General features: G+C 41.6%; 2 protein-coding genes across 17 annotated transcripts in view; both read right to left on the reverse strand.

The window, feature by feature from the left end:
- The window catches only part of LOC129724809 (glycogenin-1), a 38,659-nt gene extending 29,629 nt beyond the window's left edge, over positions 1–9,030 (reverse strand). For 6 of the 16 annotated variants that reach the window (XM_055679985.1, XM_055679987.1, XM_055679986.1 and 3 more), the window contains exon 1: positions 8,256–9,030. In XM_055679985.1, coding sequence (XP_055535960.1) covers positions 8,256–8,262 — 7 coding nt within the window. In that variant the 5' untranslated portion in view covers positions 8,263–9,030. The remainder of the gene's footprint in view (positions 1–8,255) is intronic. The other 10 variants (XM_055679991.1, XM_055679990.1, XM_055679993.1 and 7 more) reach the window with 7 other exon arrangements.
- A 9,033-nt stretch (positions 9,031–18,063) lies between these two features.
- LOC129724398 (E3 ubiquitin-protein ligase ZNF598) lies at positions 18,064–23,083 on the reverse strand. The gene is made up of 6 exons (XM_055679278.1): positions 22,355–23,083; positions 21,474–21,785; positions 20,342–21,174; positions 19,313–20,262; positions 19,053–19,250; positions 18,064–18,989 (listed from the first exon to the last, which is right to left on the reverse strand). Exons 1-6 carry the CDS (start codon positions 22,780–22,782, stop codon positions 18,744–18,746), a joined length of 2,967 nt encoding a protein of 988 aa, XP_055535253.1. The 5' UTR covers positions 22,783–23,083; the 3' UTR covers positions 18,064–18,743.
- Between the last annotated feature and the right edge of the window lie 356 nt (positions 23,084–23,439).

Raw genomic sequence — 23,439 nt, forward strand, 5'->3', positions numbered from 1 at the left:
TGAGGAAAACGCTGCGCGGCGGATATGTTGTGCACTGTCACTCGTTAGAATGTAGAAAGACACAAACAGAGGAAGATGCAGCGAACCCAAATCTTCAGGGAGAAAATGCGCGGCCTGGAAGATGAGGAGAATGCAGAGCTGGAACAGCTGCATCATTCTCAGGAAGTTCTACCAGAAACTCAACGCATCCAGCAGGGGCTTTGTGCCGCGAGCCGAAATGTGCTGGGATAAAGATGGTAGTACTCTGACGGACTGTCGTGAGGTGACCGGAAATGCCATGAATACAGAACTCCTACGCACCACTTAGGGCCATACTTAAATGACGTAGCATTTATGGGGGGAGGGGGATATCATCATTTTGTGACAAGGGGGAGGGGAGGGTTGTAGTAAAATCGACGTAGCATTTTTTTTAAAGACTGATTTTTTGCAGGAAAAATGTATTCTAAAAATACACTGAAACATTGCACAAAGTATTGCAGCGAAATCTGTCGAAATGTTTTTATCTGTGGCATTCTGAAATCTTCTAAAAGCTCTGCTACATAAACAATCTCGAGTAACAATTTCAGTTTTATGATGTACTTGAAGAAGTTTTTATTGCTTTTCCCTTAAAACCGGGCATAAATCTTATTATTCTTAAATACTGCTACAAATCAGCCGTAAAATCCTCATAAGATCGAGGAGGCCCATGCTAGAGAAGGTATTCGAGAATAGTTACTTAAGTTCGCTTAAAACTTTATATTTTCATAGGTATGTACTCATGATGACATTCAGGAGTTGCTCACAACTATGAAAAAACTATAACAAATTTCGAGAGATTTATAAATTGAGTTCGCAATCCATCTTTTTAGCTTATTTCGCTATGAACACCCCATCGATCTACTCCTTCTTCAAAATGATTGTCATCGTAGTCGTTTAATAAAACAGGTGGGTAAATCTGTATGTATGTTCAAGTTCATATTTGAAAATTTTTTATTGCCACGTTAGTTTATACGTGTAATGTGGCAAAAAAGTTTGTAATTTTTAACGCGCCATGATATTACTGCCAAATCAATAATTTATTTAAAAAATAAAAAAAAATCTGAATTGTTGTTAGGTTCGAGTTTTCTGGACTATGGAAACATTTACTAAACTTTGTGTTTAGGATGGTCAACATTCACTACTAAACTGCCAGAATCATTAGTAGCATTGAAAATCACGGTCTTTTATTACCATTTAAATACAAACGGCATCTATTTTGACGGAGACAATCACAGTCTGTTCGCCATATTTGTCGATGGTTTTATATTAATCTCTCATAAGACGGTTCTAACTAAAATTCTTGTGCAAGACTATTAAGATATTTTCAGTATCTCGATAAGTTGGTATTTACTTATTGCATTCTCAGAGAAGAATACTTGCGCTTCAATAAAACTTGCTTGCACTTTTCAAGACAAACAAATTTTATCTGAGATATCCTCCTTTGTTTACAGCCAAGCACCATTATTGTGATCATCGCTGTTGGACTGTTAGTTTGCTGAGAAAATTACGCCGTGTAAGTATTTCATTGATATTCGCTTAGGGCAGTAATTAAACGAACACTCTCTTTACTTGTAGCATGCCATTCAAGATTGTACAAACCAGAGGCGACGCGTGACCAAGTGGGCTAGCTGTTCAATCAACATTTGCAACACTAAAACAACAGTATCGTGATAACAGTTTCGAAAATTTCTATCTCTCTACATTTATCTATATGGCAAAGAAATTCTACGGTCTATTATGACCGCGAGTTTTCCGATAATTTTCTCGTATAATAATGATATCTGCATCATTTCATAGAGGAAATCTTTATCCACATTTATCACATCATGATTCTCAATGATCGGTTTTAGTCGTAAATAACTCTGGATCCGTCGAAGAACTAGAAATGTTCGCTCGACGGATGGCGTTGTGATATGCAATGTCAGTATCTTTCAGGTTTTTTTCCACCGATAATTCGCATGATGATTTTCGCATGAGTAAAAAACCTATCTTTGTTCAATGCTAAAGCGTTTCTTTTGACGATGTTGAAATTTTAAACTAAAAAGAAAGCAGCGCGTAAGAAGACAAACGTTCAAGTTTTCGAATGAACAAAATGGGTGTAGAGGTTTGAATGAAACTATACATCGACGGAAGAATTCCACCACTTTGACAGAAATAATGAATGAATTTGCTCGTTTTTCATTTGCACTACGAAAGCTCTAAATATGGATCTGCGAACTCTCGCGGCCACGTGGTCTCTCTCAAATTTTAATGACGTCGAGAGAAGAAACAGAAAGGCATAACAAAACAGATTACCAAACACTAAAGAGAGGTGGTGCGTAATGAATGTTTTCTCTCGCTGACATCGGTTTTGCTCAGCAGAAAGCTTGAACCAAAAATGTCATTTTTACGCGAGGCGTCGCATTAGTAGTGGTGAGCATAAATGACTGCGTCTACCCTGCCGCACTTGAAGGTGCAGAGAAGTGTTGAACGACGGTTAGTTCAGGTGAAAGGTCTGAACAAACGGTAGTCATTATTGCGTGTGGGTTGCGTTGCGTGTGAGTTGTATGGCGTAGTCTGAAATGTAGCCCATCAGGTTACATTCTTCACGGTGCATACATTTCCACTATGTAGAAAATAAAATAAGGATGTTCGGGATAACATTGAAATTACAAATAAATTACTCCGATGATTTTTCATCCACTCTACAAATGTGAAAAAATCACTTTTTTCTGAGATTGTCTACCTGTCCTATGAACAGGTTGAACAGGTGGACGAGACGCCTCTGGTACAAACGATCGAAGGCGGGGAAATCTGCCTTAGTGTTGTGCCCAGTGGCTGGGAAGCCAACGGGATTTTGCCGTGGCCCAAGAAGCACTTGGTTGGAAAATTGGCTCAGATCGAAACATCCATTTCGGACGAGAAATGAGAGAAAATAAACTGCGTCAAAAAGAGGGAACTAAACACACGTAAGAAAGCTGATGATGAGCTCGAACGGATGGAGTTATGCCCTGATACTGAAGTGGAAGACAATCCGGTACCATCTCCAAAAAAGCGCATGCTACAGAAGCTCACAAGCAATAATAATGTTGTGAAGGATTTCAACAACGTTTACGAGCAAATGGTGATGACACCGGAAGAATTACTCATAGAAGTCAATGCTGAATCGAGATCTATGGTGAATTTTACATGGTTTAATTTCTTAAATCGGTTATAGGCTACTACTCATGAGGCATTGAACGATCAGCAATTGCTTTTCGAGGCAGAACATGCAGACACACAGGTAGCAGGTTTGCATGACGAATCACAGCGAATCTTCGTACTTTCTGGCGATGGTCAAAATTTGAGTCATATATTCAATTTTAACAGTGTATTGGAAAATCAACGTACTATTATTGAAAACCAGTTCAAAATTATGCAGGCCTTGGCGAAGACTCAAACTAATCAGGAATATGTTCTGAGTCATTGTCACAATGACTCATTTTCGACTCAAAAACGTGCTGCTGTGACCACAGCAAATTCACCAAGTATTGACCCCAGTAAATTCTTTGGATGAACTGGCAGCTCTGGGAAGATCGTTGGAGGATGGGAAAATGGTGCATCAATATTCATGTGGAATGAGTTTCATCTGCGGTATCACTGGAAAGGCTCAAGGGACCGACTGCTGCTACAAATTGATCGACTACTTTTTCACCAGACAGTTTTTTACCCAATGCTCATGGACAGGAATAATGCGATTAAAAGATGCAAGCAGGAGCCATCAACAAGTGCCGACGCTAGAACCAAGATACCATTGAAGTTTCACCGGAACATCCGCACGCTGTTTTTGGATTTGATAATGAAAGCTGACAAGGATTTTACCGAGATTGGTTGTGAAAAATTCTTTAAAACGGTCTTGAAGAATAGCAAACAGCGTCTCTCGGCGAAGGTCCTGACATCGAAGCATAAGAACAGACCACTAAATCTGAAGTACAAGAAATCCGGCGCTGAGATTGGAGCAGACGAGTTAACCCAAATTTGGATGAGAATATCACCGAATGACCGGAGGTATCCAATGAATAGTACTCAAGTGCTACTTGTATTTTGAACTTGATTTTTAAACAAGAAACAATGAAAGGTTTTGAATAAACATCCGGTGTATTTTATTATTAGGGCCTTAAAACACGAATGAACAAAATGAAAAAAATTTTTTTGTTTATTTTAGATCCTTTTCTTTCACGAATGTTTTCTCTTTCATGAGACAAAATAGGTTTAAGAAGTTTTATGGGCACATTTTCAAGATAGATTCATCTTAAAGATAAGTTCCATAAAACTATCGTAAAACTCTAATGAAGTTTTATGGAAGTTTCTCATAGGTATTTTAAAAAATACCTATGAGAAACTTCCATAAAACATAGGAGGCTTAAAAATCATGAAAAAAATGCTACGTTATTTAAGTATGTTCCCTTATTCATCGACTTCAAAGCCGCGTACGACACTATCGACCGGAAAGAACTAAAGAAGGTCATGGATGATAACGGCTTTCCAGGATAGCTGATGCGTGCGGATTTCGGGTGGATTGTCGGGTGGCTAAATCTGAAAAAAATACGCTGAGCAGGGCATGTTGCAAGAATGGCGGACAACTACCCTGCGAAGGTGGTGTTTGCCTCGAATCCGGTAGGAAGAAGACGACCAGGGGCGCAGCGGGCAAGACACGGTGTTCCAGCGATTGTAGAGCGGCAGTCATTAGGAGTGAATAGGAGAAACTTTGTGAATCTGGCCATGTCATTATGACGAAATACCAAAAAAATAATAAACGAATAAATGATGTTTATTCTTTAAATGTGTTCTTAAGTTCAAAAGCACTACAAAACTGGAAATATGATCTAACTGTTTGCCCATCTCGCGTCATCTTGGTTACCAAAAGACCACGAAACACCACGGGGAGTATGATAATTGATAATTGATCAAAATATGATCACGTGGTTTAAGAACGGACCCATAATAGTTATCTTCAAGGAATCGTAATTGTTTCACGATATTGGTAGAAAAAGCGAGGCTTCGATATGACTCCTTACACTTGATAAAGTCTTGAGTCCTTTTTACAGTTAAACTGGCATGAGGAACACCTGGGTAATATCACAATATATCAAGCGCTTCGATATTCTGGAAAAGTAAGGATGGTCGCACGACTATTCCGTTATCGCTCATAAATTTTGGCTACGCGAATCAACGACAACCTAAATTTGGCTCACTGAACTGTAAAAGTATTGATAACAGCAGAAATAACATAACGATTCTAGCGTTAAACGCACCGCTTCTGATAATCACCATTCATTAACATTCAACAAAATATGCATTTTAGATTGAATCATACAGGAAGAAGCATACCACAGAAAGGGACATTAAAACACTCGGTTGTTATCGCATTATATAACTGTTCGGCAGTCGTACAGCAAAGCAGTCAGTGACGCTCTTTTCAAACAGAAAAACCGCATGGCATCTACCAACGCAACAAGATTGGGTTTCTTATTCTATTTACATGATTTACACTTGAAATGTACGAACGACCTTTGCAGCTATAATGTCATGTGTATTGGCTGCTGCCAGATCCAGAGATCGCAGATCTTCTGCTGACGACAGTTGGTTGGGTTGGAAAATATTTGTTCCCTCCCGATCGGGAAACCAAAACGCATCCAAAAACTCTTGAACGGGATCAGGCCAACAAACAAGTGCACAGTCGCATATATTTTTAGACTTTTCTGTAGGTTCTGTTAGGTCAGCAACAATAGCGTGTCGCGACAGCCGATCTCTGCTGGTATGTCACAAATCTAATTTCGTTTTTACATCGTATCGAAACAGGCGCACTCCAACTGGCGGCAGACTTCTGCTGTTTAGTAGCGGAACACCCAACTCACGAACTCTCAATATGCATTAATCTTGTCCCACCCCGTACAGCAACCACGCGGTGCGCGGTCACAGAGATTATCTTATTCAAGGCCTCGGCCAGCATTTTCATAATCACTGCTGCAGCCGTCTTCTGTTCGTGTCACACATTGGTTACCCCGGCAGACGTTTTACCAGAGATTGATAGAACGGTTCTTGTTTACGTGTTCGGGCCCCTATGTAAATTATTAGACATTACTTTGCGCCGAGACAGTCATGTTGTTGGCGGTCGTCACTCTTCATTTTCATTTTGTTACTTTTGTTTAAATTTTAAATTACTGCCATGGTGGATGCTAATTTTGTCTATCTCATGCTGGTACGAACTTTCTTTTTCTTTCTCCAATGTAGGATTAATTTATGTCTGGAGACCCTCTGAAATTTAAATAATCCGAATCGCGTAATAATGAAACGCGTGAAATATGGGATTTTGTAAATTCGTATTCTGCATTTTACCGTCTACAAAAATAATTATATTTTTATTACCTTCATGTTTTGAACTACATTACCGAACTGACGCAAAAAGAAAGGGCTGTCAAAGGGAGAGGTCCAAGAAAACAAGCGTCGCCAGGTTTCCATAGCGGCAAACAAATCCGCAATCAAAAGAAAACACAAACTCATTAGATTTGTTGTTGATCTTACAAACTTTGATAACGATTAGCGCCAAACAAGTGGTCTATGTAGACCAGGGGGCTCTTGTGGCTGTCAAACTCCATACATTTTCCATCAACCACTCATTGATTCTGGTACCAGCGTTTCTGGTACCCACTTTTTGGTTGGTTTGCCCTGAAACAAGTGAAATAGAGTAAACGTCCCATTTTGTCGGTAGACTTATTCTCGAGTAAATGTCGTTTTAGATGCGAAAAAACAAGAGCTCAACATTTGTTTTTAGTACAATGTGCACTTTCAATGAATAAGATAAATTTTGTAAGCATTTGATATGAAATATTACCGCCGTGATGAATTTATGATTGGTAGGCAAAATGTTGACGTTTATAGGCCCCTGATGTAGACTGCGGTAGAGATCTGCGTCTCCTTTTGCTATTCGATCAAACAAACAACATTGTATGTTTTGTCACATCATGAATAGGTACCTAGGGTAGACCGCTATTTATTCACAACCACCTATTTTCGTTCATGTAAAATATGAAATAAAATGTTCGACACTTTGATAGGTAAAAAATATTATTTACCTGTAATTTTCAACTACAAATTATGAAATGCCAAATTTACTCAAACAATTTTCCTTCATTGACTTCATAAAATTTTATATTTTTGCTCGCAAACTTTAGCCCTGGAATAAAATATTTCGTGGACCTCGCGAACAATTATAAAAATATCCCCCTCACTTTATTTCGTTGGAGATAAGGTTAATCTTTTTTCGTCAAAAGAATAAAAATTGTATGTGGAATCCGATGGTACGATGTTAACTTCCAACGAGTGTTTATTTGTAACTTTCGCCGCGGGAATTTGTGTACTCAATGCCCCTCTGTGCGATGCTTTAGTCGAAACGAATTTGCGGTACTGATAATAGGGGTGAAGGTCAAGGTAAATTGCCTTATCGAAAACTAAACTCTCCAGGTACATTCATTCATGTGAAACGAGTTGCCGTTCCTGTGGCACAGTTAAGTCGCTTGAGATTTCTTTGCATTTGGGTAGAATGACCCCTTTGACTCGTAATTCATACATCTCAAAAGTCGCTCCAGACAAGCACAAAACTTTCTATATGTGACTTCCTTATCACTTTATAATTTTATTTAATTAGGCTAATGCAACCGAGTGGCTGACAGCGTTTTGATTTACGACAAACAAAATTCACCAAAGGCTTTATGGACCGATAGGTCTTAGCTATAAACAAGAAGAAAAAAAAAATTCACCAAAATGGAAAAGAAAGATGTGCACCCGGTACGGAACCGTTATTACACAACCGAAATTAATCACGTCGGTATACTTTTATGGTGGTGAGATGATGATGGTTACCATCCAGTGGGCGGGATGCCTACTACTGTCTTAATTTTTTCCCAGAAAAAAACACAATGGACGGAATGAAACCGGTATAGTTTCTTCCTCCATTGGAGCTTCATTGGAAATCTATAAATAGATCTTCAAGTGGAGTTATTACTCGAAACCGGTATAACTAAAACGCTAATAGTGCGGACGCTTTCGCCGTCTTGACATTCCAATCTGCAGTTGCCGTTCGATTCGCCAATCGATGTCATTTCTCCAAGGTCATCGAGAGGTCAAACAATAACATTTTGCCATTTTGTAGGACGATCGGCACTCTACTGCAACTCTATTGTTATAGTTCAACTATTCAAGAGATAGCCAAAACTTACTAGACATGATTGCTGTTCTTTAAATGCGGGTCCCGCTTATCCGCTCAGGATATCGATGACGGCAAGTGCACGCACAAAGGGAGTCTCTCACACAGCAGAAAGCAGCACGCTACTGGCCACGGCACAACGCGTACTTGACTTCACGTTCGAATCGGATTGCACACCGTTCACTACTGGCAATAGCACTAAACTGCCCCGTCGTCTGCGTTGAGGACAGTTTCGGTCGGATCGCGGTAACCGGTTGCACGCAGCAGTCTTCTTTTCTTCCTTTCCCACAACCAGCGGCAGAACTAAAAATAACCTCTCGCTATCACAGTGGAACAACTCTCACAGGAACGCACACACAACAGCCGCTCGGAAGGTTGAGTTTAGCAAAGCAGGAACAACTTTCTTCACACAAAAAAAAGAAGTTTATATAGAGATGGCACTTCCTGGTTAATGGGAAACGGTGACACGAAAAAATAATTGAAATGAACTTGCGATGGGTCGAACAATTTCCAAGACTTGTGAACAAAATGAAAATCTTCTCCACCACCGACAAACTTCTAAGGAATCACTGAAGGTACTTAGCAAAAGAGCATCCCGCCAGCTCGAAATTTCAAACACAAATGATAGACCGATCGACTTCGACCGAAAACCGGACCCAATCTAATCGAATCGTCGCGATGACGACGGCGACGGCGACGACGAGAGATCAAAGGCAAAGCAGGCAAAGGCTTTTGTTTTCGTTTTCCACCGTCGACGTTTTTTCCATTCATTAATTTACTGTGCTCTTGCTCTCTTTGCTTTGCTCGCATCGGAGCCGCATAGTAACGTAGCGAAGTAACGGGAAAATGCAGAACGTCAAACATGTGACGCATGATACAAGACACTGTAGCGGAAGGTGGATACATACTCAGTATCAGCATGTGGGAGATTTATATCATGTTAATCGTATATTGCGGAGATGACATCATGATTTTGCAGCGGAAAATGAAGGATCCTACGCTAAATCAACCAGCTGCATCCCCTCTGATTTCAGTGTAATTGAAAGAGATTTTAGTGACATTAGTATATTAGGCAGCTTTGCATACTTGAAATCTCGAAAACGTAGTTTTTAAAACATACGAAAATTTGTTTTTAATTTTTTTTCTGAGAAGTACGGGATCTAAAACATTTCTGGAAAACATTACCCCTAAAAAAATACTTTCATAATAACGAATGCAGATTGAACTAACGTGTGGTTTAATCGAAGAACAATTTGAAAATGATGAAAAACTATGAAATAAGAAATTTCTTTTAAAAGGCTTACTTACTTACTTCAGCAGCCTAGCTCGTGCCGTATCAAGAATTTTCCTCCATTTTACTCGGTCCTGGGCTACTCGTCGCCAATTTCCTAGACGTCTCGATACTCGCAGACCCGCTTCAACCTGGTCAAGCCATCTAGCACGTTGGGCCCCTCTATTCCTGGTGCCGGTGGGGTCCTTGAAGAAAACCGATTTTACCGCGCAGTCATCCGGCATCCTCGCGACATGCCCGGCCCATCGTAGCCTCCCGACCATCGTCAGGTGTGCAATGGGAATCTCTCCAAGTAGTGTCTGTAGCTCGTGGTTCATACGCCTACGCCACTCTCCGCTTTCGGTTTGTACTCCACCAAATATTGTCCGCAACACTTTCCGTTCGAATACGGCCAGTGCGCGTATGTCCTCTGTGAGCAGCGTCACGGTTTCGACTCCATAGAGAACTACGGGTCTCATTAGGGTTTTGTACATCGTCAGTTTCGTGCGGCGGCGTATGCTCCTGGATCGAAGCGTCCTGCGAAGGGCAAAGTAGGCTCGATTTCCAGCTTGAATACGTCGTTGGACCTCCTTACTTGTGTTATTGTCGGCGTTTACCAGAGATCCCAAGTATACGAACTCCTCTACCACTTCGAGTTCGTCGCCGTCCATGACCACCGTCAGTGGGAGGCGAATGTTAGTTTCTTTCGAGCCTCTTCCTATCATATACTTGGTTTTCGACGCATTTATTTCTAGTCCAACTCTTCTAGCTTCCACTTTTAGTCTGGCGTAGATTGCCTCCACCGTCGCTGAGTTTCTTGTAATAATGTCCAGGTCGTCTGCGAAGCCTATTAGTTGACTACTTTTGCTGAAAATCGTGCCTCTCGTTTCGATGCCCGCCCGTCGGATTACACCCTCAAGGGCGATGTTGAACAGTGTGCAGGATAATCCATCTCCTTATCTCAACCCTCTGCGCGCTTCGAAGGGGTTCGAGAGTGTCCCCGACACGCACACATAACACATCACTCGGTCTAAGGTAGCTTTGATAAGTCGTGTAAGTTTATCCGGAAAACCGTAGTCGTGCATTATTTGCCATAGATGGTCTCGATCGACTGTATCATACGCTGCCTTGAAGTCCACGAAAACATAATGTGTGGGCACGTTGTACTCCCGGCATTTCTGAAGGATCTGCCGGAGAGTGAAAATTTGATCCGTAGTAGCGCGAGCTTGTGTGAAGCCCGCTTGATACTGCCCTACGAATTCTTTCGCTAAAGGAAATAGACGGCGGAGTAGGATCTGGGAGAGGACTTTGTAGGCAGCGTTGATCAGCGTAATGCCGCGGTAGTTGCTGCATTGTAGCCGATCGCCTTTTTTATAGATGGGGCATACAACTCCTTCCATCCATTCCTCCGGTAGTCTCTCTTCCTCCCAAATCCTAGAGATTACCTAGTGGAGTGCCGTTGCTAGAGCCTCTTTTCCATGTTTATACAGCTCTGCCGGGAGCCTGTCCTTGCTGGCGGCTCTGTTGTTCTTAAGTGACCCAATTTCCCGTTCGATCTCCAGGATATCAGGAACTGGGACACTACTGTCGTATGTAGGCACTCCAAGGATAACTTCCCTTCCGCCTCCTTCCGTTGCTCCGCTATTGAGGTGCTCATCGAAGAACTGCTGCCACCTATCAACCACCTCGCGCTCGCTTGTGATCAGGTTCCCCTCCACGTCCCTACACATATCCGGAATCGGTGTGTAGCCTTTACGGGATTGGTTCACTTTTTCAAAAAACTTGCGTGTATCGTTAGCCCGAAACAGTTGCTCCAGCTCTTCACGATCTCTGTCCTCCTGCTGGCGCTTCTTCCTCCGCAAAATCGTGGTCAACTCATTTCATGCTCGTCGGTCTTTGGCCGCGTTCTCTCTTGTGGCGATGCTTAGATAATTTTTCCAAGCTCTTTTCTTCCTCTCCATCGCTTGCTGGCATTCCCCGTCAAACCAGTCATCATGTTTTTTAAGTCAGTCAGATGTCTTTTAAAAGGCAGCGATTGTTTTAAACATCCAGGATCCTTCGATATCACCCCTCTCAATTTTGTAGTACAAGCTGATCCACAATTGGGTTCAGCTCCAATATAAAAAATGGTATAATATCTGATACAAACCACGCACACGTGTGTCTGGCCCCAACAGCATCTCTTGATGTTGGTTTAAGCCGGATTCAAATCATAGAATCAAATACTCTTCTGATATTTACTACTATGTACTAGATTGAATACACACACAATCGCGTGTGGCGTTACATTAATTGAAAATTGAATTGAATTACGCATATTTTTGCTCATTAATGTTCATCATTATTCTTGTTTTTTTTTTTTTTTTTGTTATTTATCACTATTTAATTTATCTGCAGAATGCACAATTGACGAACAGTAGCTGTCGTTTATTTTATGAATAATAATAATAATAATCCACATTCCTTAAAGAGAGCGAGGTATGGCGCAATAACCATAATCTAAAAACGCTAGGACTTCGTTCTGTTGGGGTGCATGTGCAACAATCGCCTCAACTTGGATACCTTGCTGGAGTAGAACCGCTTTTGTTTTGACCGATTGTTAACTTTGAGATCTTCATGCTACCATGGCCTCATATTCACGGAATCGATCAAACACCTCCAATTTTGTTTTCATCACGAACAGCATTGCGTTTCCTTTATTGATGACCATTCCCATGGTCATCAATAAAGGAAACGAAGTACTTCGAGCTATCCCAGGCGGTAGTCCGCATACGTCCGAATGGATTCTTTCCAAGGACCTTAGCGCTCTCGGACGAGTGACGTTGAACGGTTCACAGCATTGTTTCCCTTTTACGTACATCTCACAGAATTCGAGCTTGTCTGCTTCGAAGTCAGCACCTTACCGAAAATTGTTGCTTTCATACCTTGCTGACTAAGATGTCCCAATCTTCGGTGCCACAAATTGGTTGCTTCTATTTAACACATATTTACCGAAGATGTTGGAATTTTCACCTCGATTTCGTTTAGTTTGTCTCTCAGATTCGCAGTAGCAATCACGTTACCGTTTTTTTTTTTTTTTTTGAGGATTGGAATGTTTAGCTAGGTATACCAGTTTTCTGTATGCATTTTTCAAGCAAAAACTGATTTTCAAAAAAATATCGTCCTTCGGTCCCCGTGGTTCTGTGGTTAGCGATGTCGGTCGGCTAGCTCTCCCACACGGTTGTGATATCGAGTTCGATTCCCGATCAGGTCGAGGATCTTTTCGAGCTGGAAATTTTCTTGACTCAGCACTGGGGTACGGTGTATCGTTGTACTTATCCTACAACATGCAAAATGTGCAAAAAAACATTATCGATAATGAATTCTCTCAACTAAGCTAGTTGATCGAGACCTCATTAGCCCCCCAGGCTAGCGTGCGATATTGTTGTTGTCGGTTTTCAAATCACAAATTTAAACTGCTCGAAATCACTTCAATGACAGCTCGCGCATGTACCAACTGTCATTCAAGCGACTTAGAGCTATTTTTATTCTTCATTAGGAATCGAAGGACAACGATATCAAAGTTTAAAAAATTACGTTTTGCTCAGAAAATTACACTCTTAGCTGGTATATACAAATTAGAAAACCTTTGCTCAGCCGAATTTGCCTCACTACTTTTACTCGACAATTTTTCTTGAAGAGGCCTCGCTTGCCACATTTGTGGAACTTGTCTTGAAACCTCTTCGATTTGCGCTTCTTCTCACCGAAAAATGCCGAAGCCTTGACCTTCCCGGAGTCTTCGTGACACTCGGATCTCTTGAGCTCTCACGCGATTAAACTTGACGACCTCCAAACTCAGCTCTTCCTCTAGGAATATCAGTGCAGTGACCAACGGATCGTATGTTCCAGCAGTTTTCTTTTGCCGGATTAGGTCCTCAAACGCCAGTAAGTAGGTCTTCATAGACTCTCTGTCTCTGTCCAGTAGCTTCAGCCGGTTGAATTGCTTCCTCACTAGGTTCTGAGTTCCGATAGACTTCTTTACAAAGGTGTTTTTAAGAGCGGTCCACATTTCCTTGATAGTTTTTTTCTCGCAGATGATTACCAAACACTCGTCGGTAAGGAAACCAACGAGGTAAAGTTTCACTATCCGGTCCGCGTCCTCAAACTTCTTCTTTGCAGCATCAGCTTCAGGCACATCTTCAGCTAGCGTATTTAAAACTCCAACGATATCCAGTTAAACTGCTAGATATTGCATACAGCTTCGCGGCGTGGACTTTCCATAATCTTTTATAATAACGAATGAAGAGCGTTCAAATCTCACGTGTGGTTTTGTGGATTCGTTCGTTAGAGAATGATTAATTCATTTGCATTCTTTTTGGACATCAAATTATAATTATTGTTTTTTTTTTTTCTCAACGCAAATATCAAAAAAGCGACATCTCGAGAGTGCTCCAAATAAGCAATTATGATGCATTATAAGGGTTGCCATCTGCAGCACTTTATTGGCTCGCTATTTCACTTTTTTAATATGATATCAGATATATGCAAGCTTCAAGGCACAGAATAGATATGCAACTAAAGAACCAAAAACGAGACCAAATCTCTTTATTTTAAGTATCGACATCTAGCGGGGGAGAGGACGCATTTTACACTCAAAATTTTAATAAACTTGTTTTTTGCGCTTATACCATTCATACCTGCTCGTGGTGAAGAATTATTTCGGTCTCACTTATTCTCATACAAAAGCAAAAAGACTCAAAACCAAAAAGCAAAAAGACTGTGCGACTCTCCCCGCTCTTTCGTCGAGGCAATTTTTTGTTCTCTCGGTACTGGTACTGGGCGTACAAAAAAGGTTGAAAGCCACTGCCCGAAAAGAAACTGGAGTAAAAAAAAGAATCTTTTGACGTAGAACTACGTTTTTCTTTAGCCTACCACATAGGGATGTAAATAAAAAAACTATTAACGAAAAATGTCCCTTTTTAAATGTTATAAATCGGTTTGTTTTCAACCGATTTCCTTGATTCTTGCAGCAATTGATTGGAAAATTATACACGCATCCACCCAAATGTAGAAAAGTGTTGATTGATTATGCGAACTATTGTACTATTGAAAATTGTCAAGCCTTGTTCCTTTTTCCTTTTTTGCTTTTTATCCCCGTAGGACCGTAGTGGTCGGGGTTTGTCCGTAAGGCCTATAAATCTTCAAGCGATTATGCCGGACGGATTGGTCTATGGTGAACCATTTAAGCACCGGTCTGAAATCAACTATCATAATCTGCTCGTCAATCTGAGATAGGCAGTTTAAGACGGTCATTTGGTCTACGTTGTTTGTCATGTCGTATTTTTGTGTTTGTTTTGGTTGAATTTAGGGTTATTGAGTGTTCAATTGTCCGTGGGCAGATAGAATGTATATATGTGATCAATAAATTACAGTGGCGTCGGGTCCACCTGTGCAACATGTGCACTGCACAGATACCCCCTATTCCCTAATATCCAAGTATGTGCAATTATCGAAATATTATAACCTACAAAAATAAGTAAGCACACTTGTGAAACCCCTCAATTAGAAGCATCAAACACTTTGGGTTGATTTTCTTATTTCACTTAAGGAAAAAGAACTCGAATAAATGTTTGGTGCACATGTGACGATATCAGCCACGCGACACCTCTGATATATTAAAATGTGAATATCTTCGTTTACCTTTCGTGTGCATTATCTTACGTTGAGTTTGGCCTAGCATTCTTCGCCGTAGAAGACATCTTCGGTGTCGCTTAGACCATTGAGCTCAGAAGAAACCAGTGAAATGCCTATGCTGTCGCAATCAGATTCGCTATCACTCAGCGCATAATCCGATTCCTGTATATGGTTGTATATCTCCTTTGTCACTTATATCTCTTCAACGATAGGACAGTTTTTTACTCTTGTATTTAGTATTTAGTCACCAAGACTCTGTTATTTACCCTATTATGAGAGGAAGAGGATAGGATTAGAAGCCAATTTTGTATAACTGATTATGTTGAAAAAAAACAAAACAGAAAAAGATAAATAAACGAATAATAATAATAATAAAATAAAATAAAAAAAAGAATGAAAATAAAAATAAATAAATATAAATTGTTATTAGTTCAACGATGCAGGCTTCTGGTAAGTTGGGATGTTGTTAGGGTTTCCATGCTCTCATTCGTCCCCGTGTAACTGGGTATGAGGCCTATAAAGAGACAAGAACATAAACAACAATCGCTTCTCTATCAGACCTTATCCGGATAAACCAAAGTGCAGTAGCTTTGTGATATTGTTTCCCATAAAGTCCTGAGTCAAAAGCCAACATTTATTTTATAATTTATAGCATTCAATTTTTTAAATTTACAATTCACGACTTAAGAACCCTGTTTTTGATGTTTAGAGTGATAGAGCTGTTGTTCCCGGTAAATTTGAAGTTTTGCTCACTGTTGGTATGACTCCATTGGCTTTTGGTCTGCAACATCACAACTAAGTAACACTCGTGTGCATCTTTCATTGATTTGTAAAGATGCAGACAAGCCCTGGGACCTAGAATGCAATCAAGCATCCTCAAGGTTTTACTTTTGCCCAGGGATTGAAAATTGTCAAGCCTTGTTGAAACGAAAATTACGTCCTCTGATTGGTCGCTCGCTGCCTTCCCAAAAAAAAGGTCGACAGAATAGTATAACTAGTTAGCCGCATCGTAGCGAATTGCGGAAGTAGCAGCAGCGGGTTGCGCCAGTAAATAAATCACATCACGTATCTAAGCAGCAGCGAGGTAGCACCAAACGTCTCGATATGCCAGTTAAGAGCTTCGGCCTTCTTCCCGCAATAAAGTTTTGCTTTATCTTGGCAACAACACATTCTGTGCTAAATCCAAGAAAACATTGTCGCGGCCGTTTTATTCACTGAGTGCTAAAACAGCTTTTAAAGATTTTGATCAGCAAAATGCCTTTCTCAAGGAAAATTAACAAGTAATTCAAGGTTAATATTTTTTTGGCAATAACACAAGCATTTTGTGCTGGATCCTAGCAATCAAATTCAGTCGCGATCAAAAAATTTACTTTATTTATTTACCTAATCCCCTCACTGCTGGGGCAGCACAAAGGCTGTGATCAGCATAACCGATTTTGAACAACAAACCGCCCTGTTCTGTTAGAACCACCTTAGCATCAATTCGACTTTACAGGAATAAATTGAAATTCATTCAATCAGCATAAACAGAATTTCGTCGTCTGCCAGCTGCTCAGTTACAACATGATGCAACACGTAACAGCGAGCAAACGAAATCGCTTGATGTAACAAACCGCGACACGATGGGGGTTAAAATCGTTGCGTGTGTGAAAGCACGATCGGTGTTTATTCGTTGTATACAAAAATCAAATGCGAATTGTGGAATAATTCGTCTAAAGAACATTAGAGAATGGCAAAAATGAACAAAAAGGCGTGGCCTATTTCGTAGCAACCTTCGACTATAAAAGAGTGTTTCTGGTAAAATCAGCTACATCCATTAGTCGGAAGGTGAGCTGGCTAGACCGTCCACAACGTTGACAGCAGTATTGGCAGATATCAGCATATATCAGCACTCAGCAGTTACAGCGGATTGCAGCGGATAGCAGCGGGTTGCGCCTGTGGCTGCCTTTAAATCAAATAAACCACTTGCCCTGTGGTTGGTCACCGTGTCTCAGGAGCAGTCTTCTCACTTCTCAGCGTGTGTCGCCAGACTGACGTTATTGTCCCACTACTGAGGCAGCATAAAGGTTGCCATCAGCAAATCCAGTTTTGAGCAGCAAAATGCCTTTTTCAAGACACATGAACAAGTATTTGAAAGTTAATAATTTTTGAACAACTCAAGCGAGCCATCTGTGCTTGATATTAGCAATTTAAATCTGTAGCGGCCGTCTTATTTACTGAATGTGAAACAGATTTTACAGCTCGCGTTTTCAGTGTCTTCATTCCTCCACTGCTGAGACAACACAAAGCAAGCATTAGAAGACTTCATGACTCATTAATGAAGCACTTACAACAATGCATTTGTTAATAGTGTGCGTAGTTCTACGTCAGTTATGCGGTCGTGTCTTGGATACAACATCCTACTTTTTTTATTCTAAGTTTTTTTTACATTTTAAGGTGAGCACTTTTGCGGAAAAATGCGTTCCTACCAGCTTTCCATGTTTTTTTTATCAAGAAAAAATATATAAATATTTATAAGATTTTTAAAGAATTTATATAATATATGTATAAATAAACAAAAAATAAGGAACTTTATTTTCTTTTTTTTTACTCATCCTATAACAGGGATATTATATTTAAAAAATTAAAATGCATAGAAAATGTATTATCATTATTGAACTTGAATTTTCAGTGTAAATTTTAGTGTAAAGAGTCAATTCCTAACGCGTTCGCGTGAAATGCCTCAACTACTCTATCTAGTTTAAGCAAACCCTTATCTAGGATCTTTTAAATCCTTATCCTTCTGGCTGTTAATACGAAATCTTGACTCAAAAGCGAATAGAGATAGACGAAATAGATTGTGATACGTATCACTCGTCAGATGAATCATACCCAAGTCTTTCTTCATCAAAGCGCTTATAGCCACTATCATTACCTACTATTGATAGCACTTGATTTTCTGTTTTATTTTTGATTTGCAGCTGAAATCGTGTTACATATTTACACTACAGATAGAGGATGTTGAACAATTGCTTCCCTCGCCGCAACGCGCGGGAGGTGGTTATATATATTCTTGGTAGGAACCTGAAAACAATTTTTTTTTCTAACCGGCGGCAAATCGTTTTACTCTACTAGTTTTGTACAAAACGCCGAAGAAATTCCTTTATACGTGAATCCAGGATCAGGATCTAACCAAATAAGCACAGTACATTAACAAGCTTCCAACATTATAATCGACAGTTTACAGTTGATTTACCCTGCTTTGCGAAAAAAAGTTACTTCTATCTTATGAAGTCTATAAGAGCAAAACAATGTTTCGCTTCCATGCAATAGCGCGAAAGAAATAAGAAAACAAATATAATTCAACTTTAACGCAAAGTTTCTATGTTATAATTGTCTTGCCTAATAATAACGAAATAGTCCCGTTTTGAATTGTTCTGCAGTTGAACTAAAAACATATCTATATAATAACTTATAAATTCAATTGCAAACGAAGAAAAGTGACGAATAAAATGTACTACCAGGTATTTAATGATTATACACGATTTTACAGAGCGTCGGTGGAACAACCATTTACCGTTATTTCCGCCATGCGGCGGATACCTCGGCCGACTTGCCGTTGGCACTGAGTTTCGGAAAGTTGTTCTCCATGTAGTGTGACTGGAAGTGCTCGGTTAAATCGTCCCGCACCAGAACCTGCTTGCACACCTGGCACACTTCCAGCGGCTGAGCAACGGTGGACTTGGCACCCTTGGCCGACCCACCGGAGCCGGCACTTTTCTGAGCTATGTTTTTCTGATCCTGGCAGTACACCAGGTAAAGTTCCTAGCAAAAAAAAATTAAGTTATAAAGCAAGTCCACCACTTTGCAAGGACACAAGCCGCGTACCTGTTGCTTGGTGATGTTTGGCAACAATGCCAAAAGTTCCGGAAAAATCTCAGTAAAACGATCACCTAAAGCAGCTTTACAATGTTCGTAATACGGTGCCGGATTGTACACACCATCTCGGAACATCTGAGAAATGGTACGGAATTCGGCCAACGCATCCGGCTTTTTCAAAGCACGTTGAAAGTGAGTCACTAAGTTCTAGGGGTTGAAGAATATTTGAAATGGTTGCTATTATGAAATATTCAAAGCTATCAACCAACCTGATTCCTCTTGCTCGCATTGGATGGAGCCACGTAATTATACGCGCTTGGCAAAATGTTATAACTTTCGCCGCTAGAGCTAGTGAAAGTCAAATTGTTGATATTCCTTGCCACAGAGTTCAGGGTCACATTGCTAAATCCCGGTGGAGGCGCTGGAATTTTCCGAACGCTGTTGTTGTTGTTCGCACTCACATTCTCAAATCCAGGAGGACCTCGCTTAGGGCCACCACCGCCGCCGAGATTCGCCAGTGCGAAGTCCGTTACTTGCTGGTTACCCAGTGCAGGGAAATTCTCTCCGCTCGGAATATTTTCAATATCCTTCTGTTGATGGTGCCGAGTATCACCATTGGAACCGTTCGAATTGGCCTTTGCTCTGTCTTTGGCTTTATTTTTGCCACCCTGCTGTTGTTGAGATTGATCATTATTGTTCTTATTGTCGTTGTTATTAGAGTTTGCGGAACCAGAACTATTCTCTACTACTCCTCCTCCGTTACCAGATTTCTTTCCGGTGAGAGCATTCAGATTAACAAAGGTCCCTTCTTCTTTTAAATTCGGCGCAGGAGCTGGTTTCTTTTTCGCGGACACATTCGCTGCACCCGTGTTTCCACCGGACGTAGCAAACGAGGATGCGTTCACCTTATTGGCAACCACCCACTGGGCAGGTTTTGTCGTTGTTCCCGAGCCGGACTTTCCGATGCCTGACTCTGACAAGGTGGGAAACGCCTTCGTTGAGTTCACACTTGGTACCACATTCTGCTGGATCGGTGGCTTTTTGCTCTCCTTGTTAGCAGCAACGGTGGCCACCTTCGAAACCATACTCGATACGGACACGTAATCATCCGCTAGTGCACGGTGCTTCGCTGACATCGCATTCAGATTGACCATTCCATTGCTGGTGGCTTCCATGTCGTTATAGAGGTCCGATATTTTACTCCCTGGCCGGGTTGTTCCTGGTGAAGCAGAAGTAAGTAAAGATTAGTTTTGTCATAAAAATATCGGAGTTTAAACCGTAAGTAACCATACACTGACCTGGTAGCGCCGGAAAATCAGCCGTGCTGGGTTTTTTTCCGCCATTCGAGCCAGATTTTCCACCTGCTGTTCCACTCGGTGGGCGATTTGACACATGGATCATCATACTGGTACTGGGTTGATTTCGTCCATTGGCACCGCCGCCAGCACCACCACCATTTCCACTGCTGCCACCGCTCGGTTGACTAGGTTTCAGAAGCGAACTAGCAGTAATCTTACTGCTGAAGCCCTCATTCAAGCTGGTTGATCCGGAACCCTCTCCACCCTCGGATCCGAGGGCGGGAAAGTTCTCTTTCGTTCTGGCCAAACCGGCAACACCAAACACTCGCTGTCGGATGGAAACATTGTTCGGCCGAAACACGGGATTCGCACTGGTTCCTCCCAGCGAAGGAAAGTCTTGCTCACTGCTAGCATCTATCCGTTTAGGAGGATGCTGAGTAGGCGACGGATCACTAAGAAGCGTATCAAATTCCCTCTGACTATCATAAACTCCACTACCTCCACCACGATTGCCACCTCCTCCTCCTCCACCGGACCCACCAGCTCCACCACCGCCTCGGCCATGATGATGTCGTCCACCACCGGATCCGCCTCCTATGGGGCCTGCCCCAGGACCACCGCCACCACCTCTTGGCGCATAGGTAAATTCTAACTCTAGAGTCCGTGTTTGCTTATTGGCCAATTTATTCATACTTTTCCCGTGAGCGGAGGCCCGATGCGCGCGCAGATCAATCTCAGTACGAAAGACAGCCGTAAACTGTTCCTGTTCGCATTCACCTTCCTCACAGAGAAAGTGCTCCTGACGGAAATGATCCCGAAGCGTGTCATAGTCTCTGTGCAGAGGAAAAATAAAAAGAAAACGTGCTAATGATGCCTAGTTTGCAACTCAGTTAATCCGTGTTTCGAATCGAACAAGCGGCCAGATTCTAACTCAGTCGTTTTAAAACAAAATACCCTTGCAAGTGTCGAATCCGACTCTGCACATGAAACAAGCAGCGATGTATCGTGTGCAGCTCGGAAAGAGATGCCAAAAATATGCAGCGCTCTGCACGCTTCGTTCAGATAATATTTTGCTCAATCATCAGCATTATGAAGCCACCCACTGTTTACAACGTTCCATTTTCACACTTACCCATAGAAGTAGTTCGTCCCATCGGCGTCGCAGAAGTGGCAAAAGAAGTGCTCCTTTCGCAGATGCCGAAACAGCTCGTCTTTATCCAGGAACCGTTTGTCGCAGTACTCGCACAGTGGATGGCCCCGATGACCGACGTTATCCGGGTCGCCGACGCGCCTATGAATGGCCAAATCTTGTCGCGAATAGCAGCGGCGCTCCGATGAGAAGATCTTCAGATGTTCGGTGCAGATGTCACAGTAGAACAGCTCATGTGCCTTCCGAACGTGCTCCCGAAGCATCTCGAATTTGGGGAAGTTTTTCTCTTCGCATCTGGAATAAGGTAGTGCCAATGTGGCCACACCGAAATCAAGGGATATCGTTAGTTGGTACGATTTTGGTGAGCAAGATTTTTTCTCGTTCAGTTCCGACTGCATTGGATTTGCGCATCAGATGAATGTCTACAGCACGCTCCGTTACGAACCGACAGGAATGTGATACTAAAGTGAAAAGATGCACCCGTGAGGGTGTACTACGAGGAAAATCTGCGCGTATGGAAATTCCGTAGTAGGTCATCCTAGGTGTGAAATCGCGAGGAAAACATACAGTGACGCACACAGTTTTTAATCTACTTTGGTAATTAAATAACCGTTATAAACAATTAAAATAGCGATTTTCGTTTTTCCTATCATGCTTCAATATAACTTGTCAATGCAAATGCTGATAGCTAAAATATCTCAGCTCTAAGAGTACTGACACATCAATGCGTCCCTGTAGATAGCACCCCCTATTTCGACAGGCTGACGTCGTGAAATTACGTTTCACGCTGTAGCGTTCATTGCCAAACCGGAAACACACAATCTCCCTCTTCGTCTACAGCAACGCCAGCTCGGTTAACTCACCTGGGACACCTGTTGTCCAGCAGTTCGAAGAAGGCCTGCTGCACTTCGCCGTCCGTAAAACAAATTCGATACTTTTTATCGTACAGCCCAGACCGATTGCGCACGTCCAGCTCCTTGTACGGGGCCAGTATTTTCGAAAAGATTACCTTGGCCAAATCCCGCCGACAAATTGGACAATCATTCTGTCGGCAGAGCACCCGTATCCGGGTTGAGCACTCGAAGCAACACAGATGGTCGCACTCCCCGATGGCATAGTACTGTATAGGCTTGAAGCAAACCACACAAACTGGTTCGTTCGATTCCGATTCCGACGGTGTCGACCGCTTGCTAGTTTGTCGTTGCTGCTGTGGCTGGTAATGCTTCTGACTGCCGCCTCCGTGGCCACCGCGACGCTCACGATAAGAAGTATTCGAGTTATAGTTAGCCATGACTGACAAAAGTTTCTTCTTGTTTTCTTTCTAACTACAATGGTAATCCCTTTTGAAGGGGGTTCACAAGAACTTCTCACTCAGTTACTTTTGGTTGCAAAATTCACGAAATAGCCTGATCACTTGGGCAGGAACTAATTGGCAAAGAAAATACTTTGAGTCGGATAGCTTAACGGCCAGCAAGATGGTTTGTAAAACTTTGAGCACACTTAGATTTTCTTTTTTTTTCACGCAAAAGAAAAGCACGACGACGACAAAACTGCAAAGACGATTGACGTGACACCTCTCCAAAATCGTATAAATCGACGAGATCGACGACGATGCGGCCTTGACAGTTAGGACCAAGATAGCTTGCAACAAACAGGTGTGGAATACTTCGCGCGTTTCAGAAGGGCGATTTTGCACAACTTTCATGCATAGAGGGCGGTATACAGTTGAAAAGAAATCACTTCTCGCTAAACATGTGAAAAGGGCCCATGTGGCATATGTAAACAAGCCACAATTTCACGTTTTTCAATGAATACAAGCTTATTTTACTCGTACAAATAAGATTTTTTGATAAAGAGTGAATTCTTTTATCAATAAATCTTATTGGTAAGAGCAGATTTCGCTTGTATTAATCAAAAAAAGAGAAAATTTGGCTTGTTTACATATGGA

This window comes from Wyeomyia smithii, chromosome 2 (genome assembly GCF_029784165.1).
Source record: "Wyeomyia smithii strain HCP4-BCI-WySm-NY-G18 chromosome 2, ASM2978416v1, whole genome shotgun sequence".
In the NCBI taxonomy this organism is placed as follows: Eukaryota; Metazoa; Arthropoda; class Insecta; order Diptera; family Culicidae; genus Wyeomyia; species Wyeomyia smithii.